The sequence below is a fragment of the Phaenicophaeus curvirostris genome, chromosome 1 (genome assembly GCF_032191515.1).
Source record: "Phaenicophaeus curvirostris isolate KB17595 chromosome 1, BPBGC_Pcur_1.0, whole genome shotgun sequence".
Lineage (NCBI taxonomy): Eukaryota > Metazoa > Chordata > Aves > Cuculiformes > Cuculidae > Phaenicophaeus > Phaenicophaeus curvirostris.
This window is the reverse complement of record NC_091392.1, coordinates 40,247,083-40,262,644: the sequence shown is the minus strand read 5'-3', so window position 1 is coordinate 40,262,644 and position 15,562 is coordinate 40,247,083. Positions and strand designations below refer to the sequence as shown.

Genomic DNA, 15,562 nt, shown 5'->3' with positions numbered 1-15,562 from the left:
GACCCACTGGATCAGAGTCCAACCATTCCTATCAAACACTAAACCATGTCCCTCAGCACCTCGTCCACCCGTGCCTTAAACACCTCCAGGGAAGGTGAATCAACCACCTCCCTGGGCAGCCTCTGCCAGTGCCCAATGACCCTTTCTGTAAAAGTTTTTTTCCTGATGCCCAGCCTAAACCTCCCCTAGCAGAGCTTATAGAGTCCTGATTCCACATGTCATTACCTTGGAAGACGATTCCGTCTAGCATCTGAGTATCAAAATGAGTGTCACAGCTCTCTCGTGTAATGTGATGGCTCTTAAAAGAGCCTTTAGGGGTGTAGGGATGAAGGATGAGAGGCCTCAGGCGCGCTCCCCGCGGATGCGGCGGGCCAGCTGGATGTCCTTGGGCATGATGGTGACGCGCTTGGCGTGGATGGCGCACAGGTTGGTGTCCTCGAAGAGCCCCACCAGGTACGCCTCGCTCGCCTCCTGCAGCGCCATGACGGCCGAGCTCTGGAAGCGCAGGTCGGTCTTGAAGTCCTGCGCGATCTCGCGCACCAGGCGCTGGAAGGGCAGCTTGCGGATCAGCAGCTCCGTCGACTTCTGGTAGCGGCGGATCTCGCGCAGCGCCACCGTGCCGGGCCGGTACCGGTGCGGCTTCTTCACGCCGCCCGTGGCCGGCGCGCTCTTGCGGGCCGCCTTGGTGGCCAGCTGCTTGCGGGGCGCCTTCCCGCCCGTCGACTTGCGCGCTGTCTGCTTCGTGCGAGCCATCGCCAAAACAGAAACGAGCCCCTCTTCCGAACCGCCGCGGTGAACTGCTGCCGTCCCGCCGCCGCGGCGGCTTTTATAGAGCGCTCGCCCATTCCGATTGGCTGGCCCAGCGCGCCCTCCTGACTGACTCCGTTCAAATTCGAAAATCCCGCCGCGAACGACGCGCCTTTTCGCCAACCGCCCGGCGGAGCCCAAACCCCCCCGGCCCTGCACCCCCCGCTCGTCTGAAAATCGCCGTTTCTTCTTATCTATTTGAAAAAAAAAACTTAACCAAAAACTATTAAAAAGGAAAAATATAATTTTAAACTATGCTGACCTTAATGTATTCATGTTGGTGTTGTTTGGTTTTTTTGTTTTGTTCTAATGCAGTGAGATTTGAAAAATGAGCATTGCACAGGTTTTCCTTCATAGGAATACTCAGAATCAAACGAAAAAATACCTGCTTTGGGTGCTTTATTTGGTGTTTATTTTTGTTCATTTTGGTGGTTCTTTTTACAGTATTGGGGGCAGCGTTTGGGTTTCCTTCTTTTTTCTTAACTTCTTCTAAAAACAGCAGACATCCACACTGTAGTTGTTATGGTGGATGGTTTTGTTTTGGGATTAATTGTATGTGGAAATGCTCTAGTGCAAGTGGTTGTGTTTTCAATTACTTCTATTTTTTTTCAGTATATAAGGTGTTACTAAACTGTAATTTGTTGAAACATGAACTTTGCAGTCCATGAGACTTCAAGTTTCCCCACTGCATATTTCTGCTATTTTTCTAAGCAAGAGAGTTGTCTCTAGAACTTGAGTAACAAGGGCTTTCAGGGAAAGAGGGGACTGGTGCCAACATCAGATATGGAGAGCTGCTCACGATTTAGCAGCCCTAAATTGGAAGAAAAAAAAGCAAACAAACAAAAAATCAAAATAACCCCACCCCCACAAGCTTCCAAGCTTTAACACACTGGAAACACAAATAATGATGGACAAATACCCCCAAAACACATTCAAAGGACAGGCTTGAGATCACTCTGGTGCTTAAATTCTTACGAGGAGTTCAGGGGGTGACCAGTTGTGACACCTCGCACCCCATGCCCATAGATTTTTGTGTGCCAGGCATTATCAGAGGCGTTTACATGATTTAGGTACCAACACAGACCTACCTCTCCTACCGCTTGTGTGTTTTCTACTGATTGTATTTTGTGGAAAACCAGACCAAAATAAGATGCCTGCAATGCTTACCTGCCTCGAAGCTGGGTCTTCAGCTTGAGAGAGGAGCATAAGCTTACGGTGTTTTGTTGTTCTCTGTTAAGATCCATTTTTCTATGGATTAAGGTCAAAAAATGCCCTAATCTTAATGATCCTAATACCCTGCTATTGGAATCAATAGCTTTCTGTTACTCCACCTACTCGACTAAAATAACCTCTAAACTTATTAGCGAAACGTTTAGGCAATTATTAAGCGCTTAAATTTTTTAAAAGCCATATTATACAACAATATATTAATGAAAGATACAATTAACAAAAAAGCTTTAATCTCATTACCAGTTTCGAAGCAACTCGGCTCTTTTTAAGAAAACGTGGGTGGCTCTTAAAAGAGCCTTTGGGTTGTTGAGATGGTCCAGAAATAAAATGCTTTAACCACCGAAGCCGTAGAGAGTGCGACCCTGGCGCTTGAGGGCGTACACCACGTCCATAGCAGTGACAGTCTTCCTCTTGGCGTGCTCGGTGTAGGTGACTGCGTCGCGGATCACGTTCTCCAGGAACACCTTGAGGACGCCGCGAGTCTCCTCGTAGATAAGCCCCGAGATGCGCTTGACGCCGCCGCGCCGAGCCAGGCGGCGGATGGCCGGCTTGGTGATGCCCTGGATGTTGTCGCGCAGCACCTTGCGGTGGCGCTTGGCGCCCCCCTTGCCGAGCCCCTTGCCGCCTTTGCCTCTGCCAGACATGTTCCTGCTGTTGTCACCGCTCTGAGCTGTGAGGCCGCGCTGTCCGCGGCGCGGTATTTGTGTGTCGGGGTCGGACCTGTTTGAGAACCACAGCAGGGAGGGGCGGGGTTCCGTGCATTCTCTTCTGCATCAGTCACAGGGCGTGATGGATCATCTCTTGCTGTTATTTGCTAACAGCACTGTAAAGACTACTATGTAAACAAAAAAATGCATGGCCCAAAAAAAAGGATTTTCAACAGTGTGCATGTTCACAACAATCCTCCATTTTTTTCCCCTCCTCCTTGGATTTGTAAATAAATATTTGCTATGGATATGTGTGTATATTTTATTTTATTGCAATTACCATTTTTTTAATTACTTTACATACCTCATATTTTCATACTGTCGTTCTCTAACCGTATTCTTTGATTCAAAGTTCTGTAAACATTTTAGCAGAAGTTTTAATACCCTGAAATCTCTTACTGGCTTTAGGAAATTTTCCACAGTACCTTTGCTGCCAGGTTTTCTGATCTAGTGGCTTCATATTTTGCTTTCTACCTTCCACTGCCAAAATATGAAGTATCATACTACTTTACAACTTTTGCATAAGTTAGTTTGGGTCTGTAACCATATACTAAGCAGAATGTAGAACAGAATCTGTTTTCTGTTATTACATTTACATTACATTGTGACTTTTATTAAATTTCCTCATTTAGAATTACTGCTGTGGGGATTTTTTTCCTTATTTTCTGAAAAATTTCCTTTAGCATGACTATAGATTTATATTTATGCTACCTTAATTAGTAAGAAAATTGCCTTTCTCTTGTACTGCAGATCAATCTTTTCAGTCTTTAGCTGTTGGTTTATGGGTATAAATCTGTACTGGAAACAGGTGAGATACTGAATCAGTGTTTTTGAAAGCAAGGAGCAATCCTTGTCTCAGGATATTATCAGGATATCAGGATATGGTCACATTAAAAGCTTACAGGAAGAGCTCATTATCCCGACATCTTAGATATTCTATCTAATACTTTGCCTAGATGTATTCATGGTCAATATCAAATATATGTCTTTTGAGGCATCAGTGTTTTTCCTGTTTCTTTTTTTTTAGTTGAAGATATCAAATATGATTTAGATGATTTTTTTCTTCTCCCTAGCTGATCTGCATCACTTCAGAAAATTAGTACATAAGAATGACCTCTGCTTTTCCCCTCTTCCAGTCTGAAGCAACCTAGCTGAACTCTTCTAATCAAGTATTTCACCTAGCAAAGTAATTCACAGCTTTTACCTGGGCTGTAGTAACTGTGATTCCTGTTGCAGTTTAGAGGAATGCAGAGGTGTGACAAGGAGTCTCCTTAGATTTGTGTATTACTAAGCATACCTCATTTCTCTTCCTGGGAGGAGTGAAGAGATGAAGTAAGCTAAGTATGATAGTGAGGCTTAAATGTGCATTATGCTTACTATAGTTCCTGTTTTTACAGAACCAAGTAGTCACAAAACTGTAAATAATCTCAAGCCTTTTCTGCTGTAACTAGCTTAAAGAAGGATTCTAGAATAGTTGTGGATAATTTTTAATTATGACTTTTTTTTCTTCACTTACTAGTGCCTCATTAGTGGCAGAACATCAAATTTCAGTGTCTCTTCCTTCTCGCTCCCCAACTCTTGCCCATACTTACCGGTGACAGTGCTCAAGTAAGGGCACCTGAAATTTTGTTCATTTAGCACATATGTAGACTAGGGGCAGATTCACAGCAAGATGGACTCAAGACAGATTTTATTCTGCAAGACAGAGGCAAATGACTAAGCCTCTAATGTACTGAAAACACTTGCTGCGTGTCCACATGATTTTTGCACTCAACATTCAGTGTCCATTTGTCAGTTTTCAGCTGCTTGTTTATGTTCTGGTTTTGTGCCCTCTAGGTAATGAATATGATTTTTTTTTTCACATGTGTTTAAATTCTAGACCAATAACATAAAGTTCCTGTAGGGTATTGCATCTGGATCAATAACCTCAGGGTAAGTATGTAGTTATTAATCTAATCCTGATTTTAAAACTATCATTCATTAAATGCTAGCAGAACTTCAGGCTTCAATTTTGGATCAATAATGTGCAAAAAAAACCCCTGATGCCAGACATTATATTGTAAGAATATATATGAATATACATTCTGGAAAGATATTCTTTTTTTTGTCAGACAAGTAGTTTTGAACTTTGTATGCATATGAGACAGGTCTTCATATTCCTTGTGCTTTCTGCTCATTGGCAGCTTGTTACTTCATTCCTGATTAAAAATATTCTCTGTAAGTTCCAAAGAAAAAATGTAATTACAATTTGTACTTTATAAGTAAGACAGGTTGCACTGCTTTGCACTGTTGTCCTGTTCGTGTGACCTGCCATGCTGAAAACAGTAGATCTCATCTGGATGATCTGGGGGAAAGAAACATTTTTTCCCTTGTACTGAAAACTTGGGCACTGTTGGCAGACCTGCACACCCCCACAGAGGAGGAGAACTCAGAGGAAAAGGGCAAAAAGATGATGAACTTGAGGAGTAATGTACTGTAAAGAAATTTGCACTTAACATCAGGAAAACAGGAGGGCTACCATGGTTTTATATGAAACAGCTGGACCAATGAATCATCAGGTTGTTTCAGACAACTAACAAAGAATAATATCTTTCTGAGCAAGCCGGACTGCCATGAGGGGTGAGGAGGGGTAGTGCTGTATATGTGGCTCAGCCCAACATTAACCTCAAAAACTGGACAAAAAATAAAATGAAGTTTAAAGACATCAATGGGCTTAAGATGGTTTCAACTGACATATTCCTTCTCAGTGACTGAGGAGGCCCAGCACTGTAACAGTGAGCACATAGAGACCAGTAATGAGAACCACATTTGCACTGTGATGCAACTACATATTGCAAATACTACATTATGTTTGTGATGCAATTTCAGTACACTGAGGTATCATTTTGCTAAATAAAAACCACATGAAATGTCAAATATGCTCCATACAGAAATTTGATATCAAAATTTAAACTCTTCTCAAGAGTAATACCTTAAAGAACCTGGTTGGAGAGGTTTACAATTTTGACAGCATGGAGATGTGTTCAACTGGGACCTGTCTCTACATGTGGGTAAAACAGTAAACTGCACAACATTCAACTTCTTTGGTATTCTTCAGGCTTCTAAATCTACCCCAGAACTCCTCATTCTCTAGACCACTGTGCCCACATACCCCATCAACAGTTCAGCGTGTAAGCTACGCGACAAAGCTGTGGTTACTGAGATGAAGCAGACCACTTGATTTTGCCAAGGAATATTTTAATCACAGAAAGCATTTATCTTGAGACTGAGGCCCAAGTCAATGTTTGCATGTGTAGATTTGCCATTTGAAAGGAATCTCTTGGCGGTAGCGTATTTGCAGAAGTGGTTCATGTTGCTTAAGTAAAAATAGCAAACAATGCCACATAATGTTTAAATGTTGCAACTATTAGCTTCCCAATATGTTGACCATATCTATCTATTTGACATGTATGATAAGAGATTTGGGGGAACTGTGATCATGGATTTCATCTAATGATGAGTTCTTTGATATTTAACTTAATCTCTCCCCTCTCCCTTACCTTCCAGCTGAGAGAGTCAGAGGTGGAAAGTCCTATTCTCATCTTTTTTATTTAAAGGCTCTTCTCCATCAGAGATACAAGAGGTTGAGCTGCAGCCCTGCTTTGGACTGTTTCTAACCTTCTTGCTGGCAAGTGCAGAAACTACATAGGGACTAATAAAATTAAAAGGAGATCTCTGTTGTGGCCCAGCAGCCTGGGCTGACCTTTGAGATTGCAGTTTGCCATGCACAGAGTGTGTCTTCTTACAGATCAGATGATGATCCACACTGAGACAAAACCACTGAGAAGTCGTCTCTCTTCCCCTGCACCATACCAGCTGTGGGCAAGGGCAAGTGCACTTTGTCTGAGTCACTGCTGTGCTGCTCTGCAAACCAGCAGGAGCTCAGTGCTGTTTCTTCATGGAAAATAACATCCTAGGATTAGTCTCCACAACACCAGATCACAGGAAGGGACACTGCACACGCACTTCCGAGGGAATGTTATGCTTGGCAGGCACTGACATCCAGGCACTTGCATGGCCCTGCCACCACTTACACCTCCTCCTCACCAGTCCAAATGTTCTGGGATTCCTTTCAAAGCAATGCTGTTTGTACTAGAATTGCACTAGAAGTGCATTTTTATGCATTTTCTGGGGCAATTCTCTGACACAACACATACCAGCTGTCAGGACAACTGTTTATGGCCAACCTAGAGTGACTCTGGAGTAGTGACTGTGATGTGTCTCACTCTGCCTTGGAAGGTGATGGGTTGCATGGGATTCATCCCCGCCACACTATGCACAACATGCAGCCTTCCTAAGATAAGTAAGTCCCTCTTTGCCCCATATCATGGTCTTTGGAAACATCCACTCATGACTTCTGATTGCAGCCTCTCTGCTCCCTTGGCATTGGCAGGGTGCTGTTCGGTGCACTGAACAGCTAGTGTAGCTGAACTGATTTATGAAGAAATACTGGAGGAACTCCCAGGTCAGGTTTGAGGTGTTGGGAAGATAGTACTATACCTAGTTCCTCACATGAAGTCTGTTTAGAACATTGGAGAGAAGGGACAGTATCAATTATCCTGCAACTGGGAGCAGGTGTCCCCCTTTGCCCATGTTGTTTTCCTTCCTGGGCACTGGGCTTGTTCTAGAAAGACAATGAAGGATCAAGCCCTGTCAGATTATAGTTTGCTCTCTACAACTACCTGAAAGGAGTTTGTAGAGAGGAGGGTGATGGTCTCTTCTCCCAAGTGACAGGGAATAGGACAAAAGGAAATGGCCTCAAGCTCTGCCAGGGGAGGTTTAGGCTGGACATTAGGAAAAAAATTTTCACAGAAAGGGTCATTGGGCACTGGCAGAGGCTGCCCAGGGAGGTGGTTGAGTCACCTTCCCTGGAGGTGTTTAAGTCACAGGTGGACGAGGTGCTAAGGGGCATGGTTTAGTGTTTGATAGGAATGGTTGGACTTGATGATCCGATGGGTCTCTTCCAGCCTGGTTGTTCTATGATTCTATAATTCTATGACCTCTTCAAGAGGTACTCCAGTTCCCCAGGAACAGAGTGGTCCATGGAGTTTAGAATTCTGTAGTACATCATGCAAATCTACTTTTGCATTTGGATAAGGGACAGCAAACAGCAAATCAGCTATTCAGCAACCACAGCTGGTACTTGACCGCTTTTCTTAATTCTTACTCTGCTTTCTAACCTGACACTTGAAGCAGCACAGTTTCCCTGATATATTGACCGTTGATTAAGATAGAAAGATGTATTTTGAAAGCAGTGTAAGTACAATGTTTCCTGCACAGCCAAGACTGATCAACTCCTCTCCTTGTCTGGGCCCCTGCAGAGCTGCACTGGGCAGTAAGTTTTCCCATTGAACTCTGTCAACTCCTGTAAAGTTGTAAGTACTTAACAGTAGCTGAGTTACTGCCTTGTCCAAATAGTGTCCTTGGGGCATGATTTTCCATTTTGTGAATCTACTGTGGGCATCACTGTAGGAATGTACTGAATTTTGTCTTGCACTGCATGTTTCTGGAAAAAGCCAAGTCTGGAAAATGATGACGTTCATTGTGTCGGTGCTTCCAGACACTACTGCTGTGCATTGTCTTTGTTACAGTAATAGCTGGTTGGAAAACCAAATACTTTGGTTTGAAACCCCAGCTGCTTACAGGGTTTTCTTAGGCTCTGAACAAAGCAGCAAGTCTGTCTTTAAGGATGAAGCACAAGAGAAATTCACCACAACCTCGAGATTTTCTTCAGCTCAGACCAGTCATTTCCTAGCCCATACTGATGCAGGTAGCTGCTTTGTTTCATGTGCAGAACTTTGCACTTCTTTGATAAACTGCATTAGATTTCATTTGTAGCTGCACAAGATTTCATTTGTCCCATGCCTCATGTTTACTGAAGTCCCTTTTATCTGAATGTCTTACTTTGGCTCTATCTACTCCCCCTAATATAGTATCATTCACACATGCTAAAGGCACATTTTCTCTTATTATCCAGGTCATTACTGATAACAACAATTAATATTCACACCTCGAATACTGTGTTCAGTTCTGGACCCCTCACTACAAGAAGGATATTGAGGCTTTGGAGCACATCCAGGGAAGAGAAACAAAGCTGGTGAAGGGGCTGGAGAACAAATCTTATGAGGAGTGGCTGAAGGAACTGGGGTTGTTTAGCCTGGAGAAGAGGAGGCTGAGGGGTGACCTTATTGCTCTCTACAACTGCCTGAAAGGAGGTCGTAGAGAGGAGGGGGCTGGCTTCTTCTCCCAAGTGGCAGGGGACAGGACGAGAGGGAATGGCCTCAAGCTCCTCCAGGGGAGGTTCAGGCTTGATATCAGAAAAAATTTTTCACAGAAAGGGTCATTGGGCATTGGAACCAGCTGCCTAGGGAGGTGGTTGAGTCACCATCCCTGGAGGTATTTAAAAGGTGGATGAGGTGCTGAGGGACATGGTTTAGTGTTTGACAGGAATGGTTGGACTTGATGATCCTGGAGGTCTTTTCCAACATTGTGATTCTGTGATTCTGTAGTATCAAGTATTCATTCAGCTCTGGGGCGTTCTTTTCTTTACTGAGTGCCTAGACATCCGCAATTCTTGTTGTTCTCTACCCACCATCACGAGTCAACTGAACACATTTTATTTCTTATAGTTGCTCAGTGTCGCTGATTCTTAGAAACCTCGCTGTCTTCCCAAGTAACATTTTCTAGTGTGTCACTCTACTCCATACCAGGAATTATTTCCTTACTGCTGCAATGAAGAACATTATTTCTTGCGTTTCTTACAGTGTATACTGAGGAAAGATGACTTATTTCATTTTCATAGTATTTGAGAAGATATTCCAGTTTTTCAGCCTTCTTTTTGACTTAGGGAACTCAAATAGTATGTTCCTTTCCATTAGGGAATAGTTCTTAGACCTCACTGATTACTGTTGCTTTCCTCTGTTCATTCTCTTATAGTTCACTTCTCATTACCTGAGGTTTAGTACTAAAAATAAGGCCTAAAACTCCAAGTGAAACAATAACATTCCTGACTACAGATGACGATCTTAATCTGCCCTGTAGATGATGTTATTGTGTTCCTATCTAATACCTAGTAACATACTGTTGTTAATTCATTGTCAATTCATAATTATAACCTGAAGAGCCGAATCTATTCAGCTGCTAGTCACCCGCTACTGCCCAACATTTATAAAACTGATATATTTCTTTCCAGGTGAAATATCTTACATATTTTTGAACATGGTATCTCCAATTTATCAGGCATTTTTCAGTACATAAACTATCCTCCATCTTTCCAGCATTTCTTTGCTTGTTGGTACACATAGCACTTCTTTGCATGCCCTATAGACTAAAGGTCACGAATAGACTAAAGGTCATGAATTCAGGTCATGAATAAAATTACAGCAGGACTGATCCTCGTAGAACTCTGTTTGAAAGATTATTTTAATCTCGTAGTTGAAAATCAAACATTTTAATGTAAATTTCTACCCATCTCTGTGTGTGCATGCTAGGTCGAGTTTATTTGATTATTAGTTTAATTTCTAATAAATTTCTCTAAATGAAATAAAATGAAACAGTGAGAAAATCTGCAGTGTACTAGGCATCTCTAAAGAAACATTTCATCCTGTACTGAGACTTCTTCTACAGTTAATTTTGGAGCAAGCCAGTTAACAATGCTTTAATTTCTTCCCTTATGCCCTACAAACCAATGTCTGAATACAGTAAATTCTTGGTTTTATTCATACCTTCCTTGAATTTGGCTGAGCTGGTAATTAGTACAATTCAATATTAATAATACATTCTTTCCCCAGGGTGTGCTGAGTCTATAAACCTGACCAATGCATGAATCTATAACCCAGAATGCCTTATCATATTCTTAGTTCTTGTCCATATTCTTCAGAAATAATAGAGTGGCTGCATAGGCTGGGTGCAGAAATGGGCCTACTGCATTTTATCACAGGTAATCTTTTAGCATCCTGTTTCCCTTCACTCAACACGAAGGGCTCAAACTCTCTTTGCTACCTTAGGAAAAGACATCTAATAAGAGGTAAATCCTGAGTGCCGCTGAATGGGTAGGATGTAGATTTTCTGTATTGATGGCCTACTTTTAATTTCTATTACTGACTGAACTAGTGTTTGTAATCTGATTCCCAAAAAAAGACTTGTCACTTGTTTGTGTTGTGCCCCTGGGATCCAAGACAGCAGGTGACACAGGTTCAGATATCACATTTCATTTTTTTCCAGGTACTCAGTAAGTTACAGATAGGGTTACATTTCCATGCTTTTGCATTTAGGTCCTTATGCCTACCTTTCTGTATTTACCTGCTTCCTCTTCTTCTTCAATTGAAAACAACACAATATTTGTTTTCTACATAACTCAGTAGAACATAATCCTGATCATAGATGGGAATCCTATGTTTAAAGAGAAGTAAGACTTAGTTACAAGAGGATTTCTAATCCAAAGGCTTTCAGAAGCCAGAATGAGCATTTTGATACTTTAGGCCGTCATTTTCTGGACAGACACGGATATTTTGAGGCTCAGTCCTTAAAATATAGAGTCCTTTTTTTTTTGCTGGTTAGCAAAGATTTAGCAGTTATTGCAGGCAGGAGAGACACTTTCCCCTACCTACACCCTACACTTTCACCCTATGATGTAGCAATCTTTTCAGAAGTGGCAGTTTTACCTAGACTCCAACCAGCCTTTACAAGTCCTACAGTCACAGACAACATGATCACTGAGCCAAGTAAAGGTAGCTCAAACCAGTCTTGTCAAGACTTGAAAGTAAGGACTGAATGAGAGGGAACAATGTTTTTTGAAGATACCTTTATTTAACTACCAAAATTAAAAAAGTGGCAGGACTGACATTCAGGGATTATCTGTACATAGGTTTCACAAACTAATTTGGAGAAAAATTACTTGCTAAACAGTACTGAGGAAAATGTTTTTTTCCGTCCAATCAGCACGGGTGAAATGAATCTAGAGTCCTTTGTCCAGCTCTGGGATCCCCAGTGCAACAGAGACTTGGACACAACTGTAGTCAGACTTGCAAACGGCCACAAAGATGACTAAGGAACAGGAAAATCTCTCATATAAGGAGAGGCCTGAAGAGCTGACACTGTTCAGCCAGAAGAAGAAAAGGATTAGAGGAGTTTTATCCATGTGTTCGGATACCTGATGGGGGAAGTGGAGGAGACAGAAACAGTGTCTTCTAAGTACTGCTGAGGAGAGGAGGCAATGGGCACAAACTGAAGCAAAGGAAATTCTACTTAAACATAAGAATTTTCTGGAACAGGCTGCTCAGAGAAGCTGTACTGTTTCCCTGCTCTAGATGACTCTTCTTTCAGTATGATGGTAGGACATACAGCATTAGGTGTCAGATTAGAAAACAGGGTACTTTTTTTTAGGAGATGTTATTGTCCTAACACTGAAATATCTGTCAGTATATTTTGTTAGCTTAGTTGAAGTGTATATCTAAAAGGTTACAGGCTTCATTACTACTGGCAGCCCTTTAACATATTAACCCTTCCCTACTGTATAAACTTTATAATTGCTAAATCAGTCCTTATCATCAACACAGTTACATCACGCCAAAGACTTGACTGAGGCCTTTTGGTCTTGGTATGGTGATTTTATCATGAATATTTAGAATGCTTACTTGAATGTCAGCAATATAATTCTTTGTCAAGAAGATAGCATGCTTCGATCAAAAGTTTGTCATTTCTCTGGGTCTCCCCATCCTAACAATAGTAATTGTAATTAAATGAGGGTAGGCTTTCAGTTAAATTTGGCCAATCATTTTTTTCCAGATTGCTCTCCTTCTGCAGTCTGAATGTCTAATTTGCATTTATTTGCCCAGTATCTAATCTATTTCTCTATCACGTAGTCTTCATCAGAAAACAGTCAAGTTTTTTCTCTGCTATACAATTTTAGGAACGACTTGTTATGTTTTATGTGAACTATTTTTTGTTTGAAGATTTTTGTAAAGATTTTGAAAACACACTGCCACTTTGTAGGATCTTCTGTAATCTGCACTAGCACCTTTCCTGCTAGGCTATGAAAGAAGCCAGGGCATGTTTTGTGATGATGCATGGAAGTGAGGTTCTGGCTTTGTGAAGAAAAGTTGTGCATTTTAAGGAGATATAAGAAATTGGTTTGAGGTCCTGAGTAGGAAATAAACAGAGCCTGCATTTAGACAAGAATGCTTGGAAAGGAAAAATAGAACTTTCAGTCTGTGCTGTTTGATTTAATTTGAAGAGGAGTCACATTTAAGTATTCATCTTTTCACCTGGAAACTGCAAAAAAATTTTATTACCAGCTCACTCTCAAAACTTTTTTCAAGTACTGTTGCTTCACAGTAAGAAAATTTTTCTGTCAGGTTGAAAAACTGTTCCATAATCTGTCACTGATCAGCTTACTTATGTGAGATGCTGGCTTTGCTTTGTTTTTTTGTCTCTTATCTGGAAAACACTCAAGGCAAAATCAATGTTATTTGTAAGGTAGATTGTGATTGGTCTTTCTAAAAGCCGAGAACTGTTATTTTGGTCCAGTGCTGCATTTAACAGCTATTTCCTGCAATGCAAATCTGAAAATTATTCATTGTTTCTGCAAGTTTATTTTACCCAATTAACCAGAAAATATCATTGCTAGGGCCAGAGTACAATGGGGACAAGGAAATAACCCTAGAAAAGCCTTCCCCTTTCACAGCACCTCCTATCTCTAAAGCTCCTCTCTTTAAAATACAATTGCCTTTTGCAGAAATGGTTGATAAGTCTAGGAAAACTCTGACTATTCATAAACAGAGGAGGAATAATGCTTTGTTCAGAACAGGGCTGATTTGATGGTTAAGGAACAGATACAATAAAGGATTCTGGTACATAATGACAAAGACCAGCTGCCAAGTGTTTCAGTGCCTCAGACTGCCAGGGAAATCCAAAGAACTTCAGAACTGCAACTTAAAATAGTCAATATCTAGAATCAAGAATTGTTTAAAAGACATGCAAACTCACCCAGAACTAAAAGTGAGAGAAGTCATGAATTCCGACCCTTGAAATCCTCAGATCAGTTCCTTCCTCATCTGCTTTCCTCACAAAACTAGCCACAACCTTGTCCCTTTAAAACTTGTCACAGAGTAGTGACAGTACTCTTCACATCCTATAGATGCAGATCAAGTGACTGCTGCTACTTGTGGAGTAAGATCTGAGAGCTATTCTTTCACCTCTTTCTACCTCCTGTCTTTATCTTTAATCTTCAGCCTGCTTGTGAGGGAGAGAATGAAATCTCTCCTCTCTTAATGGAATAAGAAGAGGTTAATGAAGAATGAGCTTGAAGAGAAACTTGCCCAAATATGTGCATGTGGGGGATGGAGCTGGTAAAGAGGACCCAGTCCTGGGGCTACAGCTTCACTCTTGCACCAGCTGTTACTGTCCACTCTCAGTTGCTCTTATCTTCATGACCAGTTTCAACTGTAATAATCTGGATTTGTAAAGGTGTAACACTAAATCATCGAAGTTACAGAGATTAAGGAACTTCTTTCAGTCCTTATTCTCAGAAGAATGTTCATTCCATTAAACAGATACAAAGAGATGACAACCCTTCCTGGTTCTGCCTTTTGTTTCACTAAGGGTCTGATTCTGCTTAATACCCATCTCCACCCACTTAACCTGGAAAATAAGTGTAATGTCCTCATCTTGCTACCAGTAACTGCATTTTTACCTCTCAGAAAAATATTCCTATTGTTCATTTATTTTACCAGCCTAAGCTTTCAAACTCTATAGCTACTGTGCATTTGGTCTAGATGATTATGTGGGAACAACGTCATGACCATATGAGAAGACTGGCAGGTTTTACAGCCCACTTCATTATGCATTACAATCTGCTTTTTAATGTGGGGTAGCAAAAAGCCTAATTTTTAACTTTCTCTGCTTTTCCCTTCCTTTCCTTCTCTCCTAGAAAATATTTATGAACTGGCCTGCATGCAAGCACAGCAAAACAAAATCAGAAGTAGGAACACATATGAAAAAGTGATAGTTCATTGTTTTAACTTCTGTTCCTCTAATGTATCTCATTTATCCTTGTGATTTTAATATATTGCATTTCAACAAAAATATTTACTATTAAGTATAAATTAATTGTATCTTCAGCACTAAATGTATGAAAATAAATGCTAGGGCCTTTTACAACACACTAGTTTGCTTCTAGAATATCAAATTCATCCATGCTAGAAGAGGTGTTCCTTTGCTGAAATAGCTCAGTGACCTTTTGCAGGACAAGTTTCAACAAAGTACAGTGGAGCAAAATATTATGTTTAGGCTTAATCTGTTTATAAATCAAGGAAAATATAGCTCATTTGTAATTAGAAACAATCGAGGCTTTTATCTTCTCATTTAATAAAAAAAAAATCCCAAAATATTTGTAGCAGTCTTATACAAGAAACAATTCATTTCTGTTGTCAATTTTTGAGACTTAATAATTAAATGGTCTCATAATAATTAAACGTGACTATAATTCATGAGGATTGTCTGCAAATTATTTCAATACTCTGAGAATATGGATGAAAACATAAACTGGCAAGTGTTTTCCTTTAAGGAGGACAATGGCAGGTTTTATGAAACCTGTGATAAAAAGAAAGCAACCACAACAATCTGAGCTCAAATATTTATAGTTAATATTGAGTCTGAAGCATTCTGTCCACACAGGCCAGATTTCCACACTATTTAAATTATTTATAAAAGCCGAGGCCTCAGTCGAGTCCATTAATATCTAAGTGGTATGTGACACATATTAGCATCGATACCTGATT

At 40.9% G+C, this 15,562-nt stretch overlaps 2 protein-coding genes across 2 annotated transcripts; both read right to left on the bottom strand.

Moving 5' to 3' along the window:
• Positions 1-285: 285 nt before the first annotated feature.
• LOC138716614 (histone H3) lies at positions 286-753 on the bottom strand. The gene has a single exon (XM_069849778.1). It carries the CDS (start codon positions 751-753, stop codon positions 343-345), a length of 411 nt encoding a protein of 136 aa, XP_069705879.1. The 3' UTR covers positions 286-342.
• A 1,456-nt stretch (positions 754-2,209) lies between these two features.
• Positions 2,210-2,697, bottom strand: LOC138716613 (histone H4). The gene has a single exon (XM_069849777.1). It carries the CDS (start codon positions 2,679-2,681, stop codon positions 2,370-2,372), a length of 312 nt encoding a protein of 103 aa, XP_069705878.1. The 5' UTR covers positions 2,682-2,697; the 3' UTR covers positions 2,210-2,369.
• Between the last annotated feature and the right edge of the window lie 12,865 nt (positions 2,698-15,562).

Excerpts from the sequence above, each read along its gene's own strand:
- LOC138716614 (XM_069849778.1), bottom strand. The coding sequence starts at position 753 with ATGGCTCGCACGAAGCAGACAGCGCGCAAGTCGACGGGCGGGAAGGCG.
- LOC138716613 (XM_069849777.1), bottom strand. The coding sequence starts at position 2,681 with ATGTCTGGCAGAGGCAAAGGCGGCAAGGGGCTCGGCAAGGGGGGCGCC.